The sequence below is a fragment of the Dendrobates tinctorius genome, unplaced genomic scaffold (genome assembly GCF_039654945.1).
Source record: "Dendrobates tinctorius isolate UK_male_01 unplaced genomic scaffold, ASM3965494v1 ptg000196l, whole genome shotgun sequence".
Classification (NCBI taxonomy): Eukaryota; Metazoa; Chordata; class Amphibia; order Anura; family Dendrobatidae; genus Dendrobates; species Dendrobates tinctorius.
The window spans coordinates 29,044,501-29,071,715 of NW_027361863.1; the positions used below are offsets into that span (position 1 = coordinate 29,044,501).

The 27,215-nt window shown below is 49.4% G+C and overlaps 1 protein-coding gene across 1 annotated transcript in view; it reads left to right on the forward strand.

Annotated features, from left to right (window-relative positions):
• The first annotated feature begins 1,472 nt into the window (after window positions 1-1,472).
• SMC3 (structural maintenance of chromosomes 3) overlaps window positions 1,473-27,215 on the forward strand; it is a 48,836-nt gene continuing 23,093 nt past the window's right edge. Inside the window, exons 1-18 of the mRNA XM_073553100.1 lie at window positions 1,473-1,759; window positions 4,257-4,332; window positions 4,712-4,750; window positions 8,616-8,683; window positions 9,081-9,152; window positions 9,246-9,325; window positions 9,757-9,835; window positions 9,957-10,074; window positions 10,153-10,328; window positions 10,501-10,581; window positions 10,833-10,997; window positions 11,136-11,257; window positions 11,784-11,997; window positions 12,261-12,364; window positions 12,930-13,029; window positions 13,255-13,415; window positions 13,560-13,701; window positions 15,278-15,428. Of these exons, the coding sequence (XP_073409201.1) occupies window positions 1,745-1,759; window positions 4,257-4,332; window positions 4,712-4,750; window positions 8,616-8,683; window positions 9,081-9,152; window positions 9,246-9,325; window positions 9,757-9,835; window positions 9,957-10,074; window positions 10,153-10,328; window positions 10,501-10,581; window positions 10,833-10,997; window positions 11,136-11,257; window positions 11,784-11,997; window positions 12,261-12,364; window positions 12,930-13,029; window positions 13,255-13,415; window positions 13,560-13,701; window positions 15,278-15,428 (1,963 nt within the window). The 5' untranslated portion in view covers window positions 1,473-1,744. The remainder of the gene's footprint in view (window positions 1,760-4,256; window positions 4,333-4,711; window positions 4,751-8,615; window positions 8,684-9,080; window positions 9,153-9,245; window positions 9,326-9,756; window positions 9,836-9,956; window positions 10,075-10,152; window positions 10,329-10,500; window positions 10,582-10,832; window positions 10,998-11,135; window positions 11,258-11,783; window positions 11,998-12,260; window positions 12,365-12,929; window positions 13,030-13,254; window positions 13,416-13,559; window positions 13,702-15,277; window positions 15,429-27,215) is intronic.

Sequence of the window (27,215 nt, forward strand, 5' to 3'; positions counted from 1 at the left end):
TAGGGGTAGTAGTCCGGTGGCTCTGGCTGACGGGATGATGTGGGATATTAGGGGTAGTAGTCCGGTGACTCTGGCTGACGGGATGATGTGGGATATTAGGGGTAGTAGTCCGGTGGCTCTGGCTGACGGGATGATGTGGGATATTAGGGGTAGTAGTCCGGTGGCTCTGGCTGACGGGATGATGTGGGATATTAGTGGTAGTAGTCCGGTGGCTCTGGCTGACGGGATGATGTGGGATATTAGTGGTAGTAGTCCGGCGGCTCTGGCTGACGGGATGATGTGGGATATTAGGGGTAGTAGTCCGGCGGCTCTGGCTGACGGGATGATGTGGGATATTAGGGGTAGTAGTCCGGCGGCTCTGGCTGACGGGATGATGTGGGATATTAGGGGTAGTAGTCCGGCGACTCTGGCTGACGGGATGATGTGGGATATTAGGGGTAGTAGTCCGGCGGCTCTGGCTGACGGGATGATGTGGGATATTAGGGGTAGTAGTCCGGTGGCTCTGGCTGACGGGATGATGTGGGATATTAGGGGTAGTAGTCCGGTGGCTCTGGCTGACGGGATGATGTGGGATATTAGGGGTAGTAGTCCGGTGACTCTGGCTGACGGGATGATGTGGGATATTAGGGGTAGTAGTCCGGTGGCTCTGGCTGACGGGATGATGTGGGATATTAGGGGTAGTAGTCCGGTGGCTCTGGCTGACGGGATGATGTGGGATATTAGGGGTAGTAGTCCGGCGGCTCTGGCTGACGTGGGATATTAGGGGTAGTAGTCCGGTGGCTCTGGCTGATGGGATGATGTGGGATATTAGGGGTAGTAGTCCGGTGGCTCTGGCTGACGGGATGATGTAGGATATTAGGGGTAGTAGTCCGGCGGCTCTGGCTGATGGGATGATGTGGGATATTAGGGGTAGTAGTCTGGTGGCTCTGGCTGACGGGATGATGTAGGATATTAGGGGTAGTAGTCCGGCGGCTCTGGCTGATGGGATGATGTGGGATATTAGGGGTAGTAGTCCGGCGGCTCTGGTCTTCCTTTCCTGGGCCGGTCCTCATGTGAGCCAGTTTCTTTGTAGCGCTTGATGGTTTTTGCCACTGCACTTGGGGACACTTTCAAAGTTTTCCCAATTTTTCGGACTGACTGACCTTCATTTCTTAAAGTAATGATGGCCACTCGTTTTTCTTTACTCAGCTGCTTTTTTCTTGCCATAATACAAATTCTAAGTCTGTTCAGTAGGACTATCAGCTGTGTATCCACCAGACTTCTGTACAACACAACTGCAGTGTAGCTATACACACATACATCTATATATTATATATATACAGTTACATAAATTACATATATAGCTATATACACGGTCACACACATCTCCACACTTTTGTTGTTGCCGCTGCTCGTGTTTTGGCGCCAGTCTGGACTGTACCATCTCCCGGATGGGGAAGGGGGGATCATCATTCCTCTTCCTTCCGTCGCACAGCTCCTCTCACAGCGCCGCCGGGGTTTCCCGCTCCTCCGTTCTCTCCTGTATCTAGTCTCCGCCATTCCGCCCCTTCCTGGTGGCGGCATCTTCGTCACAGACTGAAGCTCCTCCCCCACCACCACTTGCTCCCGTCCTCGTCGCCTCAGAAGGAGGAGACAGCCGCCATTTTGTCACCTGGCGGGAGACTGAGCGGCGACACCGAATACCGGAGAGCGGTAAACACAGAGGGCCCGGGGCGACACACGGGGCCCGAGTCCGCCTGCAGCCATGTACATCAAACAGGTGGGTCCGGGCTCCGGCCTGCGGCAGTCGGTGCGTCCTCCTAGCCCGAGCTGGGACTTGTAGTCCCTCACACAGGCCACACCACCTGATGAAGCGACTCCTCCCGGCGTGCACTGCGTCCTGGCCTGCTGCATGCTGAGACTTGTAGTCCTGCAGCAGTGCGCCCACTATAAATAGGTGCATGAAACAGGAGCAAAGAAGTTCTGCAGCTTCTGAACGGGACCACAAGCTGAGGGCTCGGTACAGTGTGTTGGTGCAGTCGGCAGCACATTGGTGGCTCAGTGCTTATAACGGTGGCTCAGTGGTCAGCACTGAACTATATATGAGGCAACACATTGGTGACTCGGTACTGTACACTATATGGGGCAGCACATTGATGGCTCAGTGTTATGGTGGCTCAGTGGTCAGCATTGTATTATATGGGGCAGCACATTGGTGACTCTACTTTTAACTGTGGCTCAGTGGTCAGCAATACTGCATGGGCAGCACATTGGTGGCTCAGTGGTCAACACTGTACATAATATGTGACAGCACATTAGTGCCTCAGTGCTTATAACGGTGGCTCAGGTCAGCACTCCTGTATATGAGCAGCACATTGATGGCTCAGTGGTTATAACTGTGGCTCACTGATCAGCACTGTACTATATATGTCGGCGCATTAGTAGCTCAGTGGTTAGCACTGTACTATATGGGGCAACACTGGTGACTATAACTGGCTCAGTGGTCAGCGCTACTATATGGGCAGCACATTGGTGGCTCAGTGGTCAACACTGTACATAATATGTGACAGCACATTAGTGCCTCAGTGCTTATAACGGTGGCTCAGTGGTCAGCACTCCTGTATATGAGCAGCACATAGGTGGCTCAGTGGTTAGCACTGTACTATATGGGGCAACACTGGTGACTATAACTGGCTCAGTGGTCAGCACTACTATATGGGCAGCACATTGATGGCTCACTGATCAGCACTGTACTATATATATGTCAGCGCATTGGTGGCTCAGTGCTTATAACAGTGGCTCAGTGGTCAAGACTGTACTGTATATGGAGCAGCATGGTGGTTAGTGGTTTACTTTAATACTGTGGACTTGGGGGACATCTATAGAGGGGTCTCATGAGGTTCCTGTTATTTCTCCATTTTGGACCTCTGGGTGACTGTAGTGGGGTCTCGTCAGGTTCCTGTCACTTCACTGTTGCAGACCCCCGGGGTGACTCTAGAGGGGTCTCGTCTGATCCCTCTCACTTTATTATTGTGGACCCCTGGGGCAACCATAGAGGGGTCTCGTCTGGATCCTGTTGGTTTCTGTTAGCCCCTGGCATCTACAGTCTGGCCAGCACTTGTCACACAGGATAGTGCAGACACAGCTGTCGGAGTTGTCAGCTGTTCACTGACAGCAAGCAGAGCGCCTGAAAACCAAGGCGTTGAAGCGCACAGCTTGTCGCCCGAAGTTCGGTTTTTGGTGCCACGTTACATGTGCAGCCGATTCTCCAGTTTTTACACCTCTGCAATTGGGTTGTGGATTACGATATAAGCCCTTCCAAAAAAAACAGAACTAAACATTTGGTATTGCTGCATCCATACCAGGTTGTGAGAATATAACATGAAATGTGGTGTAAAGAGAAAAAAATCACAATGTACATTTCCCGGTCTCCGCATCTCTATGAATAAATGGTGTTGGCGTCACTGCTTAGGCTGCTTTCACACATCCGTTATTTTAAATCCGGCACGATGCGGTGAAAATTGTGAAAACCGGATCCGGTTTTTTTCACATAGAATGTAATGATCGCCGCATCGTGCCGGATGGACATGCGGCGCCTCCAGGTTTTGCCGGATACGGCAAACATGCGCCGTCCGGCTTCTGCAAAAAACGTTGGCTGCAAGGTTTTGTTTTTTTTTTGCAGCGCCGGACCGGCTTTTTCAACAGGGCATGCCCGGGCACTGAGTTTTAACCCCACAAGTGCCCGGCGCGCATCTCTCTCACCCCCTCCCCTTCTCTCTCTCCCTCTCTCTCCATACGCTTTATACCTTTCTTTGGCTGGCTGCTCTCTCGTCCCCCGCTGTCTCTCTCTGGCTGCTCTCTCGTCCCCCGCTGTCTCTCTCTGGCTGCTCTCTCGTCCCCCGCTGTCTCTCTCTGGCTGGCTCTCTCGTCCCCCGCTGTCTCTCTCTGGCTGGCTCTCTCGTCCCCCGCTGTCTCTCTCTGGCTGGCTCTCTCGTCCCCCGCTGTCTCTCTCTGGCTGGCTCTCTCGTCCCCCGCTGTCTCTCTCTGGCTGGCTCTCTCGTCCCCCGCTGTCTCTCTCTGGCTGGCTCTCTCGTCCCCCGGTGCTGCGGCTCCTTTAAATGTCCTCCAAGCCGCATCAAGCGCCGCAAGGACATCCGGTGTCACCGCTGCAGGCCGGATCCGGCGGCCCGGCTTTTCGCCGCACGCCGCCGGACCCTTGACACCAGATGTCTGAAAGAGGCCTTATTGGTAAGCGCGGCTCTGTTTTCTTCTCCCAGGTGATCATCCAGGGCTTCCGCAGCTACAGAGATCAGACCATTGTGGACCCTTTTAGTTCGAAGCACAACGTCATTGGTAAGTAATTGAAAGGGGCCATTTACAAGGGCCGATAATCGGGAAGCACGCTCCTCACCGTAACCAACAGGCAGTAGGCTTGATAGTTGGATCGTTCACATCGGCCATCAAGTCATTGTCCACAGCAGCACATCCCCTGTTCGACGGAGCAGTAACAAGCCTGCTGTATGGGAACAGAGTGACAGTGAGGGCCATACTGATCTGTCCAGCTGTGTGAACAGGGCCATAAATGATAACCCAGTGACAGTCGCTGCTCATTTCTGGACAGAAATCATCCAATAGGTCTTAACACCAAGCGCCAGCCTGCCGTACCTTGCAACGTTCGGACCCCTCACTGCTGCTGTGCCATAACTAATGTCTGATTATTCTTTTATTTCAGTGGGAAGAAATGGATCTGGCAAAAGTAACTTTTTCTATGGTGAGTTCTGCCGCCTCTCCTGCAGTTCGCTGTTCACGTTTATTGCACACTGGTTTCTTTCTATTTGTGATACCGTGTGATCACATGATCGTCGGACCCACTGATTTGTGATGTCGCTGCAACGTCTAACGAGCCCTTGGAGCACCTGAAGGTGTTACGCAGAATTCTCTCTCATATGAGCAGGAATTAAATATTTTACACCTGAAAAAAATAATAAAGTATTAAAAGGTGAACCTACTTAATATGGAAATACATTCATTGCTCTCCAACTTTCCAGACCACTGATTGCTCAGTCCAGAATTGTCATTGGCACCACGTGATTTAACCCCTTCATGACCCAGCCTATTTTGACCTTAATGACCTGGCCATTTTTTGCAATTCTGACCAGTGTCCCTTTATGATGTAATAACTCTGGAACGCTTCAACAGATTCTAGCGATTCTGAGATTGTTTTCTCGTGACATGTTGGGCTTCATGATAGTGGTAAATTTAGGTCGATAATTTTTGCGTTTATTTGTCAAAAAAATGGAAATTTGGCGAAAATTTAGCAATTTTCAAATTTTGAATTTTTTTTCTGTTAAACCAGAGAGTTATGTGACACAAAATAGTTACTAAATAACATTTCCCACATGTCTACTTTACATCAGCACAATTTTGGAAACAAAATTTTATTTTTTTGTTAGGAAGTTATAAGGGTTAAAAGTTGACCAGCGATTTCTCATTTTTACAACAAAATTTACAAAACCATTTTTTTTAGGGACCACCTCACATTTGTAGTCACTTTGAGGGGTCCATATGGCAGAAAATACCCAAAAGTGACACCATTCTAAAAATTGCACCCCTCAAGCTACTCAAAACTACATCCAAGAAGATTATTAACCCTTCAGGTGCTTCACAGGATAGTTCAACGTGGAAGGAAAAAAATGGACATTTTAATTTTTTCCAACAAAAATTTTCTTTTAGCATCAATTTTTTTCATTTTCACATGGGTAACAGGATAAAATGGATCCTAAAATTTGTTGGGCAATTTCTCCTGAGTACACAGATACCTCATATGTGGTCATAAACCACTGTTTGGGCGCACGGCAGGGCTCAAGGAGCACATTTGACTTTTTGAATGGAAAATATGCTGGAATATTTAGCGGTTCCCATGTCGCGTTTGGAGAGCCCCTGTGTGCCTAAACATTGAAGCTCCCCCACAAGTGACCCCATTTTGGAAACTAGCCCCCCCCCCCCCCGAGGAACTTATCTAGATGTGTGGTGAGCACTCTGAACCCCCAAGTGCTTCACAGAAGTTTATAACGCAGAACCGTGAAAATAAATATTTTTTTTTACCCTCAAAAAATGATTTTTAGCCCACTATTTTTTTATTTTCACAAGGGTAGCAAGGATAAATTGGACCCCAAAAGTTGTCATGTTTGTCCTGAGTACGCTGGTACCCTATATGTGGGGGGACCACTGTTTGGGCACACATTGGGGCTCGGAAGGGAACTAGTGACGTTTTGAAATGTCGTCTTGATGGAATAGTCTGCAGGCGTCATGTTACGTTTGCAGAGCCCCTGATGTACCTAAACAGTGGAAACCCCCAAAGAAGTGACCCCATTTTGGAAACTAGACCACCCAAGGAACTAATCTAGATGTGTGGTGAGCACTTCGAACCCCCAAGTGCTTCACAGAATGTTATAACGCAGAGCCGTGAAAATAAAAAAAAAATTTCCCACAAACAATTTTTTTTTAGCCCCCAATTTTATTGTGCAATTTTTCCTGAGTACGCTCATACTCCATATGTGGGGGTAAACCACTGTTTGGGCACACGTCGGGGCTCGGAATGGAGGGAGCACTGTTCGACTTTTTGAACGCAAAATTGGCTGGAATGAATGGTGGCGCCATGTCGTGTTTGAAGACCCCGTGATGTGCCTATTCATAGAATCATAGAATCGTAGAGTTGGAAGGGACCTCCTGGGCCATCTGGTCCAACCCCCTGCTCAAAGCAGGATTCGCTAAATCATCCCAGTTAGATGTCTGTCCAGCCTCTGTTTGAAGACTTCCATTGAAGGAGAACTCACCACTTCTCGTAGCAGCCTGTTCCACTCATTGATCACTCTAACTGTCAAAAAGTTTTTTCTAATATCTAATCTGTGTCTCCTCCCATTCAGTTTCATCCCATTGCTTCTAGTCTTTCCTTGTGCAAATGAGAATAAAGTTGATCCTTCTACAATGTGACAGCCCTTTAGATATTTGTAGACAGCTATTAAGTCTCCTCTCAGTCTTCTCTTTTGCAAACTAAACATTCCCAATTCCTGCAACCTTTCCTCATAAGACAGGGTTTGCAGACCGGTCACCATTCTGGTCGCTCTTTTCTGAACTTGCTCCAGTTTGTTGATGTCTTTTTTAAAATGTGGTGCCCAAAATTGGACACAATATTCCAGATGAGGTCTGACCAAAGAGGAGTAGAGGGAAATAATTACTTCACGTGATCTAGACTGTATGCTTCTGTTAATACATCCTAGAATTGCATTTGCCTTTTTTGCTGCTGCCTCACACTGTTGACTCATATTCAGTCTGTGATCTATTAGTATACCCAAGTCTTTTTCACATGTGCTGTTGCTTAGCCCTATTGTTCCCATTCTATATATGCTTTTTTCATTTTTATTGCCCAGATGTAGTACTTTGGAACAATCTGGAATATTGTGTCCAGTTTTGGGCACCACATTTTAAAAAAGACATCAACAAACTGGAGCAAGTTCAGAAAAGAGTGACCAGAATGGTGACCGGTCTGCAAACCCTGTCTTATGAGGAAAGGTTGCAGGATTTGGGAATGTTTAGTTTGCAAAAGAGAAGACTGAGAGGAGACTTAATAGCTGTCTACAAATATCTAAAGGGCTGTCACATTGTAGAAGGATCAACTTTATTCTCATTTGCACAAGGAAAGACTAGAAGCAATGGGATGAAACTGAATGGGAGGAGACACAGATTAGATATTAGAAAAAACTTTTTGACAGAGTGATCTATGAGTGGAACAAGCTGCCACGAGAAGTGGTGAGTTCTCCTTCAATGGATCTCTTCAAACAGAGGCTGGACAGACATCTGACTGGGATGATTTAGCGAATCCTGCTTTGAGCAGGGGGTTGGACCAGATGGCCCAGGAGGTCCCTTCCAACTCTACGATTCTATTCTATTCTGTGATTGGGGGAGGGGGCAGACTATGACAGCGGCGGCCGATCGCCGCCGTTCGGCACCGTCAGTCGGTGTGGGGGGTGTTAAATTAGTGTCTCCAGCCATGGCAGATGCCATTTCACTATCGGCCATGGCTGGATTGTAATATTTCATCAATTTTCATTGATGAAATATTACTATCGCTCTGATAGCTCTGATAGGTTGTTTCACTTTCAATAGCCAATCGTAGGCACGGGGGGCTAAGCCACCCCCCGGGGTGAAGCACAAAGCCTCCTGTCACTGCGGGTCGGGTAACCTTTCAGTGACCCCGGTCACCCGCCCCGCAGGGGGGCTTTGAAGTCATGACACAGCATATGCGTCATCGGTCGGATTGGCACCGACTTTCATGACGCATACGCTGTGTCACAGGTCGGGAAGGGGTTAATAATTTAAGTTTTCAGTTGGCGCTTTCTCCACATGTGGCTGGGGTCGGCTCTGGTTGTGTTACTGACGTGGGACTGGTGTCCGCTCCGGTTGTGTCACTGACGTGGGACTGGGGTCGCTTCCGGGTGGTGTCACTGACGTGCGACTGGGGTCGCTTCCGGGTGGTGTCACTGACGTGCGACTGGGGTCGCTTCCGGTTGGTGTCACTGACGTGCGGCTGGGGTCGCTTCCGGGTGGTGTCACTGACGTGCTTTCTTGTCTTACAGCCATTCAGTTTGTACTCAGTGATGAGTTCAGTCACCTGCGCCCGGAGCAGCGTCTGGCTCTCCTACACGTGAGTAAATCTGATTTCTCTGAGTTTTCGCATCATTGTCTTTGTGTAGGGAACACCATACACATCAGACGGCTGTCTGCATACTCTCACATAGACAGGAGCGCTCGTTCAGCCAGAGATCGTGTTCCCTTTGAGAGAGTCTCTGGCAGACGTGTCTGATCTCCAGTAGAAGTCCTGGATCACGGGGTCCGAAATTTGGCATGCCAGATCAATATTTACTTTGAATTTGAAATTTAACTATTGTTCTCTGTTATCAGCCATTTCAGGCTGTAGTTTTATGCAAGTAGTTGAGTGACGGAAGGTGCGACTGACCTTGTCACCTAACTTCTGCTATGTAACATTCCCAGTCCTTTATTCTATATTTTTGGGAAGAACACATTTCTCTCTCGTCTTTCAGGAGGGAACGGGCCCTCGAGTGATTTCTGCCTTTGTGGAAATCATATTTGACAACTCTGACAACCGTCTGCCGGTGAGAAATTACACATGTACTGCATATATATTGCCTGTCTACCGCTCTCCCAGGGTGAAATTCTTTCATTAATTGCAATTTATCTTTTACTAGATTGATAAGGAGGAGGTTTCCCTTCGAAGAGTTATTGGGGCCAAAAAGGATCAGTATTTCCTAGACAAGAAAATGGTGACGTAAGTGTTGACTGCGAAACGCACCGTAAGTCGTAGACAGAGCAGTCATGTTAAGTCCACGCTGCTAAGTAAAATAGAAAAGAGATTATTGTGCGGCCTGCTGCTCTATATACCTTGGCATGCACCCTAACATTACTTTACATTAAAAGACTTGCTCACGTAAAGCAGTTTCTAAGTGGCGAAAATGCCATAAAATAACTCCTGATAGTTGCCACTATGGTGGCCCTTGCCGATCTCTGTTTTCTTGATTGGCCTTGTGCCGTACACCTGTGTCAGCGGGGTCCACCAGAGAGGTACCAGATTTATTGGGTGAGTATGAGGATTAGGGAGACCAGAAGCAAAGATTTATAGAATTCAGAGCTTGTAAATAACAGCAGAAACTTCTTAGAGGCTTGTTGTAATTATAATTCATGTATATTTTGTTATTCTAGTAAGAATGATGTAATGAATCTGCTGGAAAGTGCTGGATTTTCTCGCAGCAATCCATATTATATCGTAAAACAGGGCAAGGTATGGTCGGTCTATGTAATGACATATAACACGTACGAAGCATAAATTGTGCCCTATTGCTACGTATGCAAATACACTGACGTTTATTTAATCTTTATAAATCCTACATTTTTGCTCACAGATTAACCAAATGGCCACTGCCCCAGATTCCCAAAGGTTGAAACTGCTCCGCGAAGTGGCAGGGACCAGGGTTTACGATGAGCGGAAGGAAGAAAGTATCTCCCTAATGAAGGAAACTGGTAAGTGATGTTTCTCTGCTCAGTCTTGTGTCTGTGGACAGTGATTGCTGCTCCGTTACATTTTCTGGTTCCTTTCAGAGGGTAAACGAGAGAAGATTAACGAGCTTCTGAAGTACATTGAGGAGAGGCTGCACACTCTGGAGGAGGAGAAGGAAGAGCTGGCACAGTACCAGAAGTGGGACAAGATGAGGAGAGCCCTGGAGTACACCATCTACAACCAGGAGCTGAATGAGACCCGTGCCAAGTTGGATGAGGCAAGTGTCCAGCCTTCCCATGTCTGGCTGCTGAAATCTGTGGAAGATGGGACATGATCTAATTTTAGGATGTCCCCAAGTCGGGAACAAGACTCATCAAGCTGCATAATCCCGATCATCATTTTTTGGTAGCAACTAACATTGTTTTCTTTTTTTTTTTTTTTTAATTTAGCTTTCATCAAAAAGAGAGACAAATGGTGAAAAATCAAGACAGCTGAGAGATGCCCAACAGGATGCCAGGGATAAAATGGAGGTGAGCAGCATTAACCAGTTCTGTGATTGCTGATATATGCTTTGATGAATATTTCCTTATTTCCGCCACCCCAGTATGATCCTTCCCCTTGATTGACGGACTGATGGCTGCGCCTGTGCACTCACTCCAAGCTTTATAACCTATGGTAGAACTCAATATTACTGCCACAGGAGTAAGAAAAAGTAAAAGATGTATATGAATTGTCCATTAAATTTTATGTCTTTTTATTTTTCTTTGCCTCCTTTCTATAGGATATTGAGCGTCAAGTGCGAGAACTAAAATCAAAGATCTCTGCAATGAAAGAAGAGAAGGAGCAGCTGAGCTCCGAAAGACAAGAGCAGATAAAGCAAAGGACCAAACTGGAGCTAAAAGCCAAGGACTTGCAGGATGAACTGGCGGGGAACAGCGAGCAGAGGGTAAGTGTGCAGCAAACATAGGGGTAGGCTGTGTGGATCTAGTGCCTTGTGTGACAATGTGGTCCCTTAAGGGAGGGCTGCGCAAGGGCTCATAAACTAATAGGGCATTGAGTAACATGAACTTTTTCTTCATTTCAGAAACGTCTTTTGAAAGAAAGGCAAAAACTACTGGAGAAGATTGAGGAAAAACAGAAAGAGCTAGCGGAGACCGAGCCCAAGTTTACCAGTGTTAAACAAAAAGAAGAAAGTGGCATTGCAAGGTTTGTATGAATAGCGGCAGTAAAGCTGAAAATGGCAAGGCCTATAACGTCTCTGCAGATCACTACAGTAATATCCATATACGTTATTGAATGTAAAAGCAATTTGATGATGAGGTTTCCCAAGAAATGTCACCCATCCCTAGAGCGAATGGGAGTCTATGGAGCCCTATCTGGGTGAAGGTCGGGGTCTATGACGCTGCCATATAATGTTGAGCGCTGCACTCTGGTCTAGCAGTCATTTTGGAGCAGCTCTAGGTATCTCCGTTTCTGGATCACTGTGGGTCCTTGCAGTCAGCCCCCCCCAAGTGATCAAAGGATAACTTACAATTTAGAGAAATACCCTTTAATTACTGAAGAGCACATTAATTACACGGATCTCTGTTACTAATATCAAAGTAGAAAGTCTAAATTGCACGATTTCTGTTTGCCTGTGATGTGATACAATTGTTCGTGCTTTAATCAGTTCGATACATCTTTTCTGACATTTTTGCTTAAGTGTTTTTGGTTTTTTTTAATTCCCATTTAGATTGGCACAAGCCACCCAGGAGAGAACGGATCTGTATGCCAAGCAAGGCCGTGGCAGCCAATTTACGTCTAAAGAAGAAAGAGACAAGTGGATTAAAAAGGAACTGAAGTCGCTAGACCAAGCCATAAATGACAAGAAAAGGCAGATTGCTGCCATACACAAAGATCTGGAAGACACCGAGGCAAATAAGGAGAAAAATCTTGAACAGTACACGGTACATACATTTTCTGATACGTGAATTTATAATGGGGATATGAACTAAAGAAGAAATAATAGGGAGATTTAAAAGGGGCTTGTCAGGAGTGTGTCATGTGACACTACAAGATCTCAGCAACACTGGATTTACATCAATTATAAACCCAATATGCATAATCCTGCTCCATTACAAGATTATCACAGAAAGTCCCTGACGCACAGGTGGAAATGAGGTGCATAATCGCGTATGTATTCACGTTCGTGATTGTTTTGGATTTTTAGAAATTGGATCAAGATCTTAACGAAGTTAAAACTCGAGTGGAAGAACTTGATAAGAAGTATTATGAAGTGAAAAACAAGAAGGACGAGTTACAGAGTGAAAGAAAGTAAGGACCCCAGAGCTGGAGTAATAATGTATTCGTTTCACATGTTGTGTATATACAGTAAAAAGTGTTTTGTCTCGTACGATCAATCTCTGGGGTATGCGCAGACAAAGTGTACAATTTATCTCAGCATCTTTTAATAGCTTTTGGTTGCCTTTTTCTAATGTTAGCAGTTATTGTAAAGTAAGAATTTTACCTGAAAAGCATCCACTCTCCAAAATCTCTGTGTGCTATCATTATGGCATCAGTGACTATATCTTAAAAGGGGTTGTCCGATGTCACAATATATGATGACCTATCTCGTTTTAGCCATTTTCTGTACCTGGTAGTGGCCACTACACATTGAGTATATTCGTGCAGTGCTGATCCTTTCCAAATGTTAAAACATCCATTTTACCCAGAGCAAAATAGAAAGTGATCTGTGGTGTTGTCGTGTGTCCGACCACACACCCCGATCTGTGGCTGATGACCTATACTGAGAATATGTCTCCAAAATGTTACAACAAGGCATCCCCTTTAAACTTGAGGTAGAGAATTTGGGTTTGATACAGTTTTTTGTTTCTTCCAGTTACTTGTGGCGAGAAGAGAATGCTGAGCAACAGGCACTTGCTGCTAAGCGAGAGGATCTGGAAAAAAAACAGCAACTACTTCGCGCCGCAACAGGAAAGGTGAGAACCGGTATTCTGGTATTACAGCAACGTTGTATGGTCGCATTTTGGAATCCCCTGCAGTACTACCAGAACAAACCTGGATCACAAAATTGCTTCCTGTCAATTTATATTCAGAAGCACAGCCCAGGATTGTGGCAGTATGGTGACTGAACGTCACTGAAAAAATAATTGTGAGTATCTTCAAGTTTCCAGTTCTGATGGTCACGTTTCTGTGTCTTGCAGGCCATATTGAATGGCATCGATAGCATTAATAAGGTACTTGAGCACTTCAGAAGGAAAGGCATCAACCAGCACGTCATTAACGGCTATCACGGCATTGTCATGAATAACTTTGACTGCGAGCCAGCTTTCTACACTTGTGTGGAGGTCACTGCCGGAAATAGGTAACATCTCACAAATAAAACTGCATATTATGTCACTACTTCATCTGTATGCTGAGAACGAGTTGGGAAAAATGTGAAAAGGCTTTGAATTATTTGACATTGTGTCCCTGCAATATATAGTAATCTTCTGTCTGCTTTCCACAGGCTTTTCTATCATATTGTGGATTCGGATGAAGTCAGCACCAAAATCTTGATGGAGTTTAACAAGATGAACCTTCCTGGAGAAGTAACTTTCCTTCCTCTGAACAAGCTGGATGTGAGAGATACAGCATATCCCGAGACTAATGTAAGACCTGTTCTACTAATATAAGGTCTAGATATCTTCTCTGCGACATATGCTGCCGAGCAATAATACAGTGTATCCTGGATCGGTGCTTCATAAACCCTGACGCAGGCGGTACGGCCATGTTCACAAGAGTGGTTATGAGCCTCACATCCGGCATCGCTCGTGCTGATGTGATGGGTAGTTCATGAGCCAAATGTAAATTCAGCAGAATATTACATTTTGGCATGATTTCCACCAAAGTTGGCGAGAGCCAAGCCTTACAATGGCCTCTGCAGAGGCAAAAGGGAAAAAAAAGCTTAAGAAGCCCTGTCCTATATATCGTACACTGAGAGGTGATCGTACATTGTATACTGGATTATTAGATTTCAGATACAAACCAGACAGGCCTAAATGCATCTGCACTAATACAGGGTGCAGCGGACCCAAGTAAAATGGCAGCTGCACAGGTGCATAAATACCAATTGAAACAGCCAGCCTACAATCAGGGATTGGCCGTGTGGTACACCAGAGCAGAAGAAACAATCCGCATGTGGCAATGTTCACACAGGGAATGCAGGGCTTCTGGTTCACAACCTCTTAGTAACACCATATAGGGGGGCTGCCCAGTGCCAACTAGAATGCATCCCGTGTGAACAGAGGCCACAAGTTTGCAGAACCATTTGGGCCCAACTGCACCCTGAAAGAAATATAAAAAGTGCCCAAAAAACATATCAATATATGTAAGGTATTAGTTGATATTAAGGCCTTAATACGGAAGCTGGCAAACTGCGTCAAAGTTCCTTACACTTGCCAGTCCTACTCTAACATGAAAACCTCAAAAAGAGGAAAAAATCCTCCAAAAAATTCAGATACAAACCAGACAGGCCTAAATGCATCTGCACTAATACAGGGTGCAGCGGACCCAAGTAAAATTGCAGCTGCACAGGTGCATAAATACCAAATGACACAGCCAGCCTGCAATCAGGGATTGGCCGTGTGAGGTTTTCATGGATTACTAGATTTGTAGGACCCTGGTTCTGTGGCCACATCCATATGCCATGGCAAGCTGGACGGGAGACATTTCCTGCTGCTCATTTGATTGGTGTGCTGTCACGTGCACCACGCCACAGTGATGACATCATGCTAGTGAAAAGTGGACCTGGAGATGCCAGCAGGTAGGAAGTTCACATCTCTCCCATCAGGCGGCCATAGAATAATGTAGCTGCAGGACCAGGGTCTTGTGAATCGATTTGCTCATGTAAATGGGTTACACAGTTATCCGGCTACACAAATCTAAACCTAGTGGATTAAAAGTTGTAGTTTTGGTCAAATAATTAATTTTACCATATAATGCACTTTAAAATAGGAAAATTAAAAAAAAAGTGCGATGAATTGATACGGAAAATACAATTCTGCATGTGTGTTACTTCTACATAACTTAATTTTTTGGGGAATAACCCTTTAAGTGCTGGGGACTGAACATACGGAAAATATCAGCTATAATCGGTTGTGAATATTTAGGACGTACCAGTATGATTGTGGGATGGTTTGTTCAGGGGAAAAGACTTAAATGTTTGATATGTTGCCTTTTTTGTAGGATGCTATTCCAATGATTAGCAAATTAAGGTACAACCATCGGTTTGATAAAGCTTTCAAGCATGTTTTTGGAAAGACTCTTATCTGTCGCAGCATGGAGGTGTCCACCCAGCTGGCCCGGGCATTCACAATGGATTGCATCACTCTGGAAGGTAGGTACATTCTCATATTTGGACGTTTAGGGCCCGGGCTGCGCCCTCTTGCCAGCTTCTGTCCGTACAGCAGTTTAACATTTTGACTTGTAACCTTATAGATTTAATTTGTTCTTGGAGGCAATCCTACATAAATAGGGATTCCTAGCAATGCTAAATGGGATTAGGTGATCAGATTTCTGCTTTTTATACAGCAGCTGCTGGTGAGGACACGAAAAGATCTCATCAGCAGTATCCTTCATCTAAAGACTGTAATTAGCATGACGAAGCTTCCTAATAAACAGTCCGTTCACACGGGGTTTTTCTGTGTTTGATAAATGCTGCTCGAGTAGCAATCGCTCCATGTATAGGCTTCATTATCAGATTGACAAAGGCAGAAGCTGCACAGTGGGTCTGGCTGATGTGTGTTGTGTATGGATGACGTCCCAACACTTATCCAATGGAAGTTGTTGGGGCAATGAAGGATCTGGGATGTCGAATTGTACTGATAGGAGGCCATGCGAAGGGTCTGGCAGCGGCTTATGGCTACTGAGCTGTCTAAAGTATATAACCAAATTCAGACTCTTGATTCTATGCACTTTGTTTTTTTTAACATTTTAGTTTCTCCTATGCTGCATTTGGGACACAGGACCTTGGGTGTTATGCTGCTGTCACTAGGAGGCTGACACTAAGAAAAACAGTTCATGCTTGATGTCTGTAGGAGGCATTTTTTTAAATTTTATATTCTTATTCCTTTTTCATTAATTACAAGGCGACAGATCCCTTCAGGGTTCCGATCTCTCCAAACCAACAACAGGCGAGAACGTGGAGTGTCACCTTAAGGTACCCCCTCCTGCACCGTTGAAAGGCATTCCTAGTCTCTCTTCAGGGGTGACGAGTCCCTTCAGGGCACCGATCTCCCCACACTAACAACAGACAGGAACAAGGAGTGTTGCCTCCATGCACCCCCCCTCTGCAGCCAGGCTCATTGCAGCTGGACAAACAGCCCTGTTCTATCCTGGGGGGGAGTGAACCCCTAGGATGTCCTGAGGCAATTATGGCATCCGTGCAGCCCCCACTGAATCACCACTGACAAATGGCGGCGATGAAAGGAGGCGGACGATCCCTCTCCACCTCGCGGACAACGGGATGGTGGATGGAGGGTCCCATGTACCGTCCATATTGCAGCACCTGCAGGCAAAGCACTTTATCCTCCGGATCTCTGTGGGCCTGAAATGCAACATCGTCCATGCTGAAGCAGTCCCCCCTAGCACTTCCGTGCCGGGACGCGCGCCGCCGGTAAGAGGTTACACATCAGCGGCGGGTCCCTACAGCAGGATTCTCTGCGCCCCCCATGGCTTCCCCCTTCCCCGGGAATCGCTCCTGCTGGCCGCAGAAATTTAGGCCCCAGCTTGGGCCTATTCACGGAGCACGTAGCGCCCCCCGGCCCCCGAACTTCCGCCTCTGGGAAGCATCCTCAATCGTGGCACCAAGCAGATACCAGGGCATTTTTAAAGGGACACAACGGATCTGCAGCACTCACTGGAAACATCCTGGGTAAGAGCCCTGACCCTGCAGGAGACATCAGCCCACATTGGCCCTTCCCTGCAGTTTCATTACAGCCCTATTGGAGGATATTAACAGCATAAGAAGTCAGGGGGCATACTGTGGTGCATTATTTCACTCCCTAAAAGGGTATCAAGGTACATATGATGTATTTCACTTTATGTACTACCTGCCAGACTTTGATACCGCAGGGACATAATATCCCACCCTGCAGGGACTGTGATTCCCGCGTGCGCTCAGGAGCCCTCCGCCACTACCAAACCAAGGGTACATAGCCCCCCTGAGCGGGCTTCGTCGCTGTCATACTGGCAAAGAGATACAGTCCCTCTATCGGCCAGGGCCTTTGCCAGAGTGTCTCGGAGGATTCCCCCACCTCACATTAGAGGGGCGACGGATCCGTTAAGGGCTCCGCTCTCCTCAAACCTACAACAGACAGGAACGCGGAGTGTCATCTCCACGTACCCGCCTCCTGCATCGTTTTTTTGTTATGGGCATGCCGTGATATTTCAGGGCGACAGGTCCCTTCAGGGTAACCGATGGGAACACGGAGTGTCGCCTCAACGTACCCCTTCTGCATCAAGGCTACCACCCTTCCCCCCCCCCCCCCCCCCCTCCTGCGCTGGACCGACAGCCTGACCCATCTTTGGGCAGTTAGTCCTTTGGATGTCCAGAGGCATTTACCATGTCCAGGCAGCCCCCTCCTCATCGACCCGATGAACGGCGGCGATGGCAGGAAGACGGACGATTCTTCTCCCCTCCTCTGACCTAGGAGTGGGTAGACGGAAGGCAAGGACATAGTTCGCCAACTCAGAGAGCAACCAGACATACGCTTCGGAAGTCAGAAGCCTATAGACGCGAAAAACCCCTTTCTCCGGATTGTGGAAGAAATGGGAAGAATCCCCTCCCGTTGATCTGCCTGCTTCCCGCTTGGCCTCGAAAACCCTTCGGTCCTTACCAGAGGGTTCCTCATTAAAGACTCCACGGACCGGCAGATAGAGAACCTGATCCGTTCTGTTCTTCGAGGATTCGGGCTTAGCACTCTCCCCCCTCTTTTGCCGCTGTGCGGGTAGCTAAAGTTGTGGTCTCTTGGGCTGATACTCTGAGCAGGACCATACAGGACAGTGACCTTCCTCTGGAAGCAGCAGAACTAGCCACTCTGTTCTCTGCCGGAGAATATTTGTTACACGCAGTCCTACACTCGGCTCTGTGCTGCGCTTACAGCCGCAACTACCATCCACATCTGACGGACACTGTGACTCAGGATGGGAAGCAGACTCTGCGTCCAAAAATTCTTTGACATCTCTGTTCTACCTGAGCGGGCGTTTATTCGTCAAGAAACCGCATCAGCTTATCTATGATGCCACAGGAGAAAAAATGAAATTCCTCCCCAGCAAAGGACTAGGCATCCTTTTCGTCGTCAACAACAGGCACATTTTCCGGATCTTTCATTGGTGGACGTCTACTCTTCTTTCGTCATATCTGGCTCTCCATCCTTCACGGCGAATGGGTCAGTCACCTGGTGAACTCCGGATACAAGACAGAGCTTCCCAACCTCCAAGACGGTTCTTCCCTTATCGTCCCCCCAAAACAGCTGCACAAGCTCGACCTTCCTACCAAGCCATCACTGTTACGCCAAGACAGGGTCATCATTCTGGTCCCAGAAAGCGAGAAGTGTCTAGGAGGTCTACTCGAACTTATTTGTGCTGAAGACAAACTGAACGGTACGGCCCATCCTGGACCTGAAGTTACTCACCAAGCTCGTCGGGATCCTTCAGGATGGAGTACCTCGGCTCTTATCAATTCAATGTAGAAGGGGGAGTCCCTAGCATCCATTGACATACGGGATGCCTACCTTCATATCCCGCTTTTTCCGAATCCCCAAAGGTTCCCGCGCTTCGCCGTCTGAGAGGAACATTTCCATTTTATGGCTTTGCCCTTCGGCCTCGCCACCTCTCCCAGGGCGTTCACAAAGGGTCATGGTGGTTGTCATGTCCGTTCTGCACTCTCGGGGCTTGGTCGTTATGTCATACCTAGACGACCTCCTGATCAAGGGGCCATCTTTCCCACCCTGCGCGCAGGCCTCCGTATCTTTTTGGACACATTTTGTTGCATGGGTTGGCTGAAAAACTTAAACACATCTTCCCCGATCCCGGATCAGCGGATATCTCTTTCAGGAATGACCCTGCACTCCTCCCGAAGGCTGGTATTTTTCCCTCGAGACACTGTCATTACCCTTCATCAGGGTGCTCAGGCACTTTGTGGCCCATTTCCCCACTGTCTGCCTGGGACAGGAATCCATTCTCTCACGACCGTCTATGCCACTCGTCTCAGCGGGTCAAGCGGGCGTTCAGGTGGTGGACATTACGGTCTTCCCTTACCCAGGGAAATTCTCTCCTCCCCCCCCCCCCAGTGCGATAGCCGATGGTCTCCAACGACGCCAGTCTTCTGGGCAGGGGGGGCTGTATTTCATCACCACACAGCCCAGGGGCGCTGGCCATTTCGGGAGTCGCCTCTTTCGTTCAAAGTCTTGGCGATCTGGGCGATTCTGTTGTCTCTGCGGTGGTTCCATCAACTCTTAGCTGTTTGATGATCTATATACGGATGGGACAAAGGGGGAATCTGCAGCGGGGCAGCAATGCTTGAGGTGGAACACATTCTCTGCAGGCCCGAGATGTCACACTTACTCATCTCAGTGGTTCACTTCCCGGGCATAGAAAACTGGGCGGCAGATTTCCTCAGCCGTCAAGGTCTTGCCTCGGGAGAGTGGTCATTTCATTCGGAGGTATTCCAACAGATTTGTCATCGCAGGGGGACTCCGGATGTGGACCTCAGGGCGTCCAGGCTAAACGCCAAAGTACCCAGGCTCATAGCTGGTCCTGGGATCCAGAAGTCAATTTTGTCTTCCGTTACTTCCGAGGGTTATCAAGAAGATCAAAGTGGAAGGGATTCCCGTGGTCTTTATCTCTCTCTTGACTAGCCTCGCCAGGTGTGGTACAGCTCATCGTCATCGTTCCCTGGCGGTTACTGGATCTACCAGATTTGTTATCCCAGGGCCCGATTTGCCATCAGAACCCAAGGGCTCTGCGCTTGGGTCCTAACCCAAGTTGGTTTCTCCCGAGAAGTGGTTTTCCTCTATGTTTCGCGTTCGGAAACCTGCTTCTGGATGCATTCATCACCACACCTGAAAAGCGTTTTCGCATTGTGCAGGGATCGCAGTCTTTCTCCTCTTGCCTTCTCCCTTCCGACTGTCTTGCAGTTCCTTCACACTGGGCTGGTCTCAGGCCTAGAGCTTAGTTCTCTCAAAGAACAGATCTCTGCCTTATCGGTCTTGTTTCAGCATCGGATTGCTTCTAAGCTGCAGGTTAAGACTTCCATTCAGGGGGTCTACCACGTGGTACCCCCCTATATAGGGCCTTTGGACGGCTGGGGCCAGAACTTGGTCCTTGGCGTTCCGTAGGAGGTCCCGTTTGAGTCACCGCAGGACATTCTTACTGGTTGCAGTAACTTCGATCAGGCGATTATTGGAGCTAGCCGCTCTTTCCTGTCGAGCTCTTTTTCCCTTTTGTTCACCAGGACAAGGTGGTTCTCCAACCGTCCCCGTCCCTTTTCTCGTTCGCCTTATTGGGGGACACAGAGACCATGGGTGTATGCTGCTGCCACTAGGAGGCTGACACTATGCACAAAAAAAGGTTAGCCCCTCCTCCGCCGTATACACCCCACCGACCGGCAGGAAGTTCCTCAGTTTAGCTTAGTGTCAGTAGGAGGTGGACACGGGTCTTTGATTAGACCCATATCTACCTCGATGTGCGTCGTTTCTTTTCAGGTTTTTCCGGAGGGATACAGTGTGAATAGTCACATCTGTAGTCCCACAAAGAGACTATGAGTACGGCGTGTACTGCCACCCCGTATCCTCATAAGTCTACAGCAGGACCAAGACCCCTAACATGGATGTGGCGTTCCAGATGGTCCTCGCTCCCCGTCTCCCACCCACTCGCCTACCAGAGCCGGTCGGTCGGTTGAGGCGCAGGATACTCTCCTTGAAACAGTACGCTGGCTGAAACGGATCAGGAGGGTAAGTATGAGACCTGAGTCCCATTCTCCCCTGCCAGGCCACTCCATGGATTCTTCGGCAGCGGTCGCCTCCGCGCCGCCCTGTGCTGACAGGCGGCCGCCTCTTCTAATCCAGGCCCCGGCTTCATCTGGGGCCTTGTCCGGCGTCGCGGCCACGCCCCCCGCCTCCATTCTCGGGCGGGCTTCCCTCCCGCCCGCTCTAAGCCCGCCCACGGCCTTCTCCCCTCAGGTTGAGCGTCCCGGAGGCGGCGCCGTCCCTCCCACCCTACCATCTTAGCGGGCGGCACCATTTTTATCATCGGCGCCTAGCCCCGCCTACCTCCCTCCTCTGCATCTGCAGGAAAGCGCGCGCTTCCTGCTCGGCTCCTCTCTGGCTGCCGCCATTTTCGCAGCCTGTCAGCCGGACGCTGTTCCCTCAGCCGTGCCCCTGCAAGCCGGAAGAACCGTGCATCTCCATTTATTGGAAGCTGCGATAGGACACCGGACCGTGAGTAGCTCTGCATACTGCAGACTGACACCCTCCTCTGCCTCCTGTCCCCCAACCTTCCGGCAAGGCTTCAGTGACTGTCCGTCAGTATGTCTAATTCTAAGTCTGACCGCGCTCGTCCCCCTGCCTCCTCTGGCACCTTAGTCAAGTACTTTGCCTGCTCGTCCTGCAATCGCAAACTTCCCTCAGGTCAGTCCACTCCCCTCTGCCTGGACTGTAGCAATCCAATCCAGCCCGACGCCGCTCAGGAGCCATCCATAGCGCCAGTGGTGAGTGAGCCCCCCATGCCGGGCTGGGCCTCCTCTCTATCACACTCAGTCCCTAGTAGCCGTTCTGGACAAGTTGCCCTTGGGAGCTTCGGCGGGACCCAGCACGTCTCAGGACGTCCCATCTGAGCCAGCCAGCGGCAGTCGCAAGAGGCCCAGGCAGGACCTCCAGGTGGAGTCCTCCCCTCGTCCTACCTCACCCCATAGTCCCCAGCAGTCTCCCTCTCGGGCCTCCTCTCCCGAGTCAGGCGAAGCGCTTTCGGAATCGGAAGGGGTCTTAGAGCTGGATTCGGACCAGGATGCGAACATGAAGGTTACGGTGCAAAACCTCATTGCCGCGATTCACCATACCTTCGACATCGCTGACGCCCCTGCGAAATCCTCAGATCAGGAGGTTTCGTTCAGACGGGCGGAAACACCATCCAGGGTGTTTCCCTTCCATTCTGAGTTTGGAAAGATTTTTACAAAGGAGAGAGAAGATCCGACCAGACGCTTTCAAAGAGGAAAGCGTCTCGGCGTGCTGTACCCGTTTGCTAAAGAGCTCACGGACAACTGGGCCGCTTCTCCCTCGGTGGACCCTCCCGTGTCCAGACTTTCTAATAATACGGTCCTTCCGCTGTCAGGTGTGGCGTCTCTAAAAGATTCTAATGATAGGATCATAGAATCTCTAGCAAAATCTGCCTTCGAAGCGGCATCAGCAGCGGTATGTCCAGTCTTTGCTTCTTCTTGGGCAGCAAAGGCCATATCCACTTGGGCAGACGACCTTCGGCAGGGCATTCTGGATAAGGCACGACCAGAGCATTTGGCCGATCTGGCCAATCAGATTTCCCATGCGGGGGATTATCTGCTTTCTGCCTCCTTGGATGCCGCATCTTGCGCAGTTCAGGTGTCAAGTAACATCGTGGCAATCCGACGTACAATTTGGCTCAAGGCCTGGCAGGCGGACTTGTCCTCTAAAAAGTCTCTGACCAATCTGCCTTTTCAGGGAGTGCGTCTCTTCGGATCACAATTGGATCAGATTATTAAGGACGCTACCGGAGGTACGAGTTCTCTTCTCCCCTCCAAGCCTCGCAGACCTCCTCCAAGGCGTCAGTTTCGTCCCTTTCGGACTTTCCGCCGTTTCAATACGGCGGAAAACCCTTCCAACCAGCAACGGCCACAGGCACGTCAGGAAAGAAAGAAGGTTTCCTTCAGGCCCACTCCGTCCTGGCGGTCCCACTCTTCCCAGGGAAGACCGTCCAGATCTAGATCTGGACGGTCTACATCCGCATGACTACCATCGGTCTCCCGTGGGTCCCTTCCAATTGGGAGGTCGACTTCCTTTCTTCAGCGACGTCTGGCTCGCCTCAGTAGAGGACGCTTGGGTCAGAGAGGTTGTATCAACAGGATACAAAATAGAGTTCATTTCTCTTCCACGGGATCGCTTCTTCCAATCCCGTCCGCCGAGGGATCCGGCCTTGGTCCCGGGGTTCGGTTCGGCCATCGCCTCTCTTCTCAGTTCCGGAGTGATTGTGCCCTTTCCCGAATCGGAACGCTTCACAGGGTTTTATTCAAACCTGTTTGTGGTGCCGAAAAAGGACGGGGCAGTTCGGCCCATCTTGGATCTCAAGTTACTCAACAAGAGAGTTCGCCTTCGCCACTTCCGGATGGAGTCAGTACGCTCGGTAATTGCTTCCATGGAGGAGCAGGAATTCATGGGTTCCATAGACATCCAAGATGCCTATCTACATGTGCCCATATTTCCCGGACATCAGAAGTTCCTGCGGTTTGCGATTCACCACGAACATTACCAGTTCGTCGCGCTTCCTTTCGGGCTCGCCACCGCTCCCAGAGTCTTCACGAAGATTATGGCGGCGTTGATGGCCTTGTTGAGGATCAGAGGTCTCGTTCTTTTTCCGTACCTCGACGATATCCTGATCAAGGCTCCCTCCTTTCAACAGGCCCGCCTAAGTGTGGCGATCGTTCTAGACACCCTGTCCAGTTTTGGGTGGATCGTCAACCAGAAAAAGTCCTGTCTGGTCCCTACTCAACGCCTTGTGTTTCTGGGCCTTCTGTTCGACACTCGTCGGTCAAGGGTATTTCTCCCACAAGACAAGATCCTTTCCCTGCAGCAGGGCGTGCGATCATTACAGATCACATGATTTCCATCCCTCAGGACAGCCATGAGGGTCCTGGGGAAGATGGTGGCGGCGATAGAGGCAGTTCCCTTTGCCCAATTTCACGCCAGGCCACTCCAGCAGGCCATTTTGTCCAGGTGGAACAGGTCGGCTCTGTCTCTGGATCGTCCGGTTCGCCTTTCATGCCGGATCAAGCGGTCTCTCAACTGGTGGTTGACGTCTCCCCTCATTCTCTTGGGGCGGTCTTTTCTTCCCGTTCACTGGCAGATTGTCACTACGGACGCCAGCCTCATCGGCTGGGGTGCAGTGTTCCGCAATCACACTGTTTAGGGTCGATGGTCGACTCAGGAATCAGCTCTGCAGATCAATGTCCTAGAGATACGAGCGATCCATCTAGCTCTCGTCCACTGGGAAAGGCGCCTCAAGGGCCTGCCTGTCAGGATTCAGACAGACAATGCCACAGTGGTGGCGTATATCAACCGCCAAGGGGGGACACGGAGTGTCTCAGCTCTGGCGGAAGTGTCCAGAATTCTTCAAGGGGCAGAGACCTTTGTTCCAACGATTTCCGTGATTCACATTCCCGGCGTGGACAACTGGGCCGCCGATTTCCTCAGCCGCGAGGGTCTCGCGGCAGGGGAATGGTCCCTACATCCGGAGGTGTTTCATCTGCTCTGCCGTCGGTGGGGAACTCCGGATGTAGACCTCATGGCATCTCGCCTCAACAGGAAAGTCCCACAATTCGTGTCCAGGTCTCCGGACCCTCTGGCAGTGGGCGCCGACGCTCTGGCCGTCCCTTGGTCACAGTTCGAGCTCCCCTACCTGTTCCCTCCTCTGCCTCTTCTTCCCAAGTTGTTGAAGAAAATCAAAGCAGAGGGGATTCCAGTCATCCTCATCGCCCCGAATTGGCCCAGAAGGTCTTGGTTCGCGGACATTGTCAACCTTCTCGCGGACGCCCCCTGGAAGCTTCCCGACAGGGCAGATCTGCTGTCTCAAGGCCCGATTTGCCACCCCAATTCTCGGTCGCTCAATTTAACGGCGTGGCTGTTGAGACCGAGGTTTTGAGATGGGCAGGATTCTCTGATCGGGTAATTCATACCATGATCCGCGCCAGAAAGCCTTCTTCGAAGATCTATTACCGTACTTGGAAAGCCTACTTCTCCTGGTGTGAGACCAATGACATCGCGCCCTTGGTTTTTTCGCTCCCTTCTATTCTGGCGTTTCTGCAGGCAGGGCTGGATGCGGGGCTTGCTCTCAGTTCCTTGAAGGGTCAAGTTTCGGCACTGTCCATTTTATTTCAGAAAACGCTGGCCTCCCGGCCCCAGGTCAAAACCTTCCTCCAGGGTGTGGCTCACACGGTTCCGCCGTACCGAGCGCCCGTAGATCCTTGGGATCTTAATTTGGTTCTTCAGGTTCTGCAGGGTCCTCCTTTTGAACCTCTCAGGGACGTTTCCCTTTCCCTCCTTTCTTGGAAAGTCGCCTTTCTGGTGGCCATTACCTCCATCCGGCGTGTGTCGGAATTAGCAGCACTTTCTTGCCGCTCTCCTTTTTTGGTCCTTCATCAGGACAAGGTAGTTCTGCGGCCTCCGCCCTCTTTTCTTCCGAAGGTGGTATCTTCGTTTCACCTCAATGAGGACATTGTTCTGCCATCCTTCTGCCCGAGCCCAGCTCACCCTCGGGAGTGGTCCTTGAACAAGCTGGACCTAGTCAGGGCATTGAGAGTCTATCTAGCCCGGACGACTTCCTTGCGGAAGTCAGACTCTCTGTTCATCATTCCTGACGGGGCGAGGAAAGGTCACCCAGCCTCAAAGGCCACTATTCTCATTTGCACAAGGAAAGACTAGAAGCAATGGGATGAAACTGAATGGGAGGAGACACAGATTAGATATTAGAAAAAACTTCTTGACAGAGTGATCAATGAGTGGAACAGGCTGCCACGAGAAGTGGTGAGTTCTCCTTCAATGGAAGTCTTCGAACAGAGGCTGGACAGGCATCTGACTGGGATGATTTAGCGAATCCTGCTTTGAGCAGGGGGTTGGACCAGATGGCCCAGGAGGTCCCTTCCAACTCTACGATTTCTATGATTCTATGCGCTCTGGATCAGATCGGCAATTTTGGAGGCATACCGGGTCAAGCATCGAGTGGCCCCTCCAGGGGTCAGAGCGCACTCTACCCGGGCGATGGGTGCCTCCTGGGCGGTGCACCACAGAGCTTCCGCGCTGCAGCTTTGCAAGGCTGCAACGTGGTCATCGGTTCACACCTTTGTGAAATTCTACAGGGTCCACACCTACGCTTCGGAGGACGCCAGCCTAGGTAGAAGGATTCTGCAGGCTGCGGTGGCGAGTCCACTGGCCTGATGGAAGTTTGTTTCCCACCCCAGGGACTGCTTTGGGACGTCCCATGGTCTCTGTGTCCCCCAATAAGGCGAACGAGAAGACAGGATTTTTTGGGTTGCTTACCGTAAAATCTGTTTCTCGGAGCCTTCATTGGGGGACACAGCACCCTCCCATGTTCTACAACTCCTGTTCTTATGTTTGTCGGTTTGTTACAGTTGAGTTGTATGTTCTGTTCTCAATCTATTCTGTTACTTCTCCTACTGCTTTCTCACTAACTGAGGAACTTCCTGCCGGTCGGTGGGGTGTATACGGCGGAGGAGGGGCTAACCTTTTTTTGTGCATAGTGTCAGCCTCCTAGTGGCAGCAGCATACACCCATGGTCTCTGTGTCCCCCAATGAAGGCTCCGAGAAACCTGATTTTACGGTAAGCAACCAAAAAATCCTGTTTTACCCTTGTTACCCATGGTGGTGTCTTCCTTTCCCCTTAACGAGGACATTGTCCTGCCATCATTCTACCCCACACCAATACGCCATTTTGATAGGGCTTTTCACATTTGGGCTCTCATGACGGCTCTCAGAAGATACATCTCCCGGAAGATGGACGCTTTATTCGTTCTTCCTGAAGGTCAGAAGGGACTAGCCATTTCCAAATCCACAATTGCCAGGTGGACACGCTCGGCTATTCAGGAGTCCTTACCGTGTCAGTGGCATGCCTATCCCAGTAGGGATTAAGGCACTCTCCACTCGTTCGGTGGACATTCCCTGGGCCATTTGGCACTAGGCGTCGGCAGAACAGGTTTGCAGGGTTGCGACTTGGTCCAGTCAGCACACCTTCTCGATGCACTACAACATTCACACGCAGGCTTCAGTAGATGCATGTCTGGAAAGATGAATCTTTCAGGGGGCGGTAACGCATCTCTAGGCAGCTGGTGCTTGAGGTTGTCTGTCCTGTCAGTTCCCTACCCAGG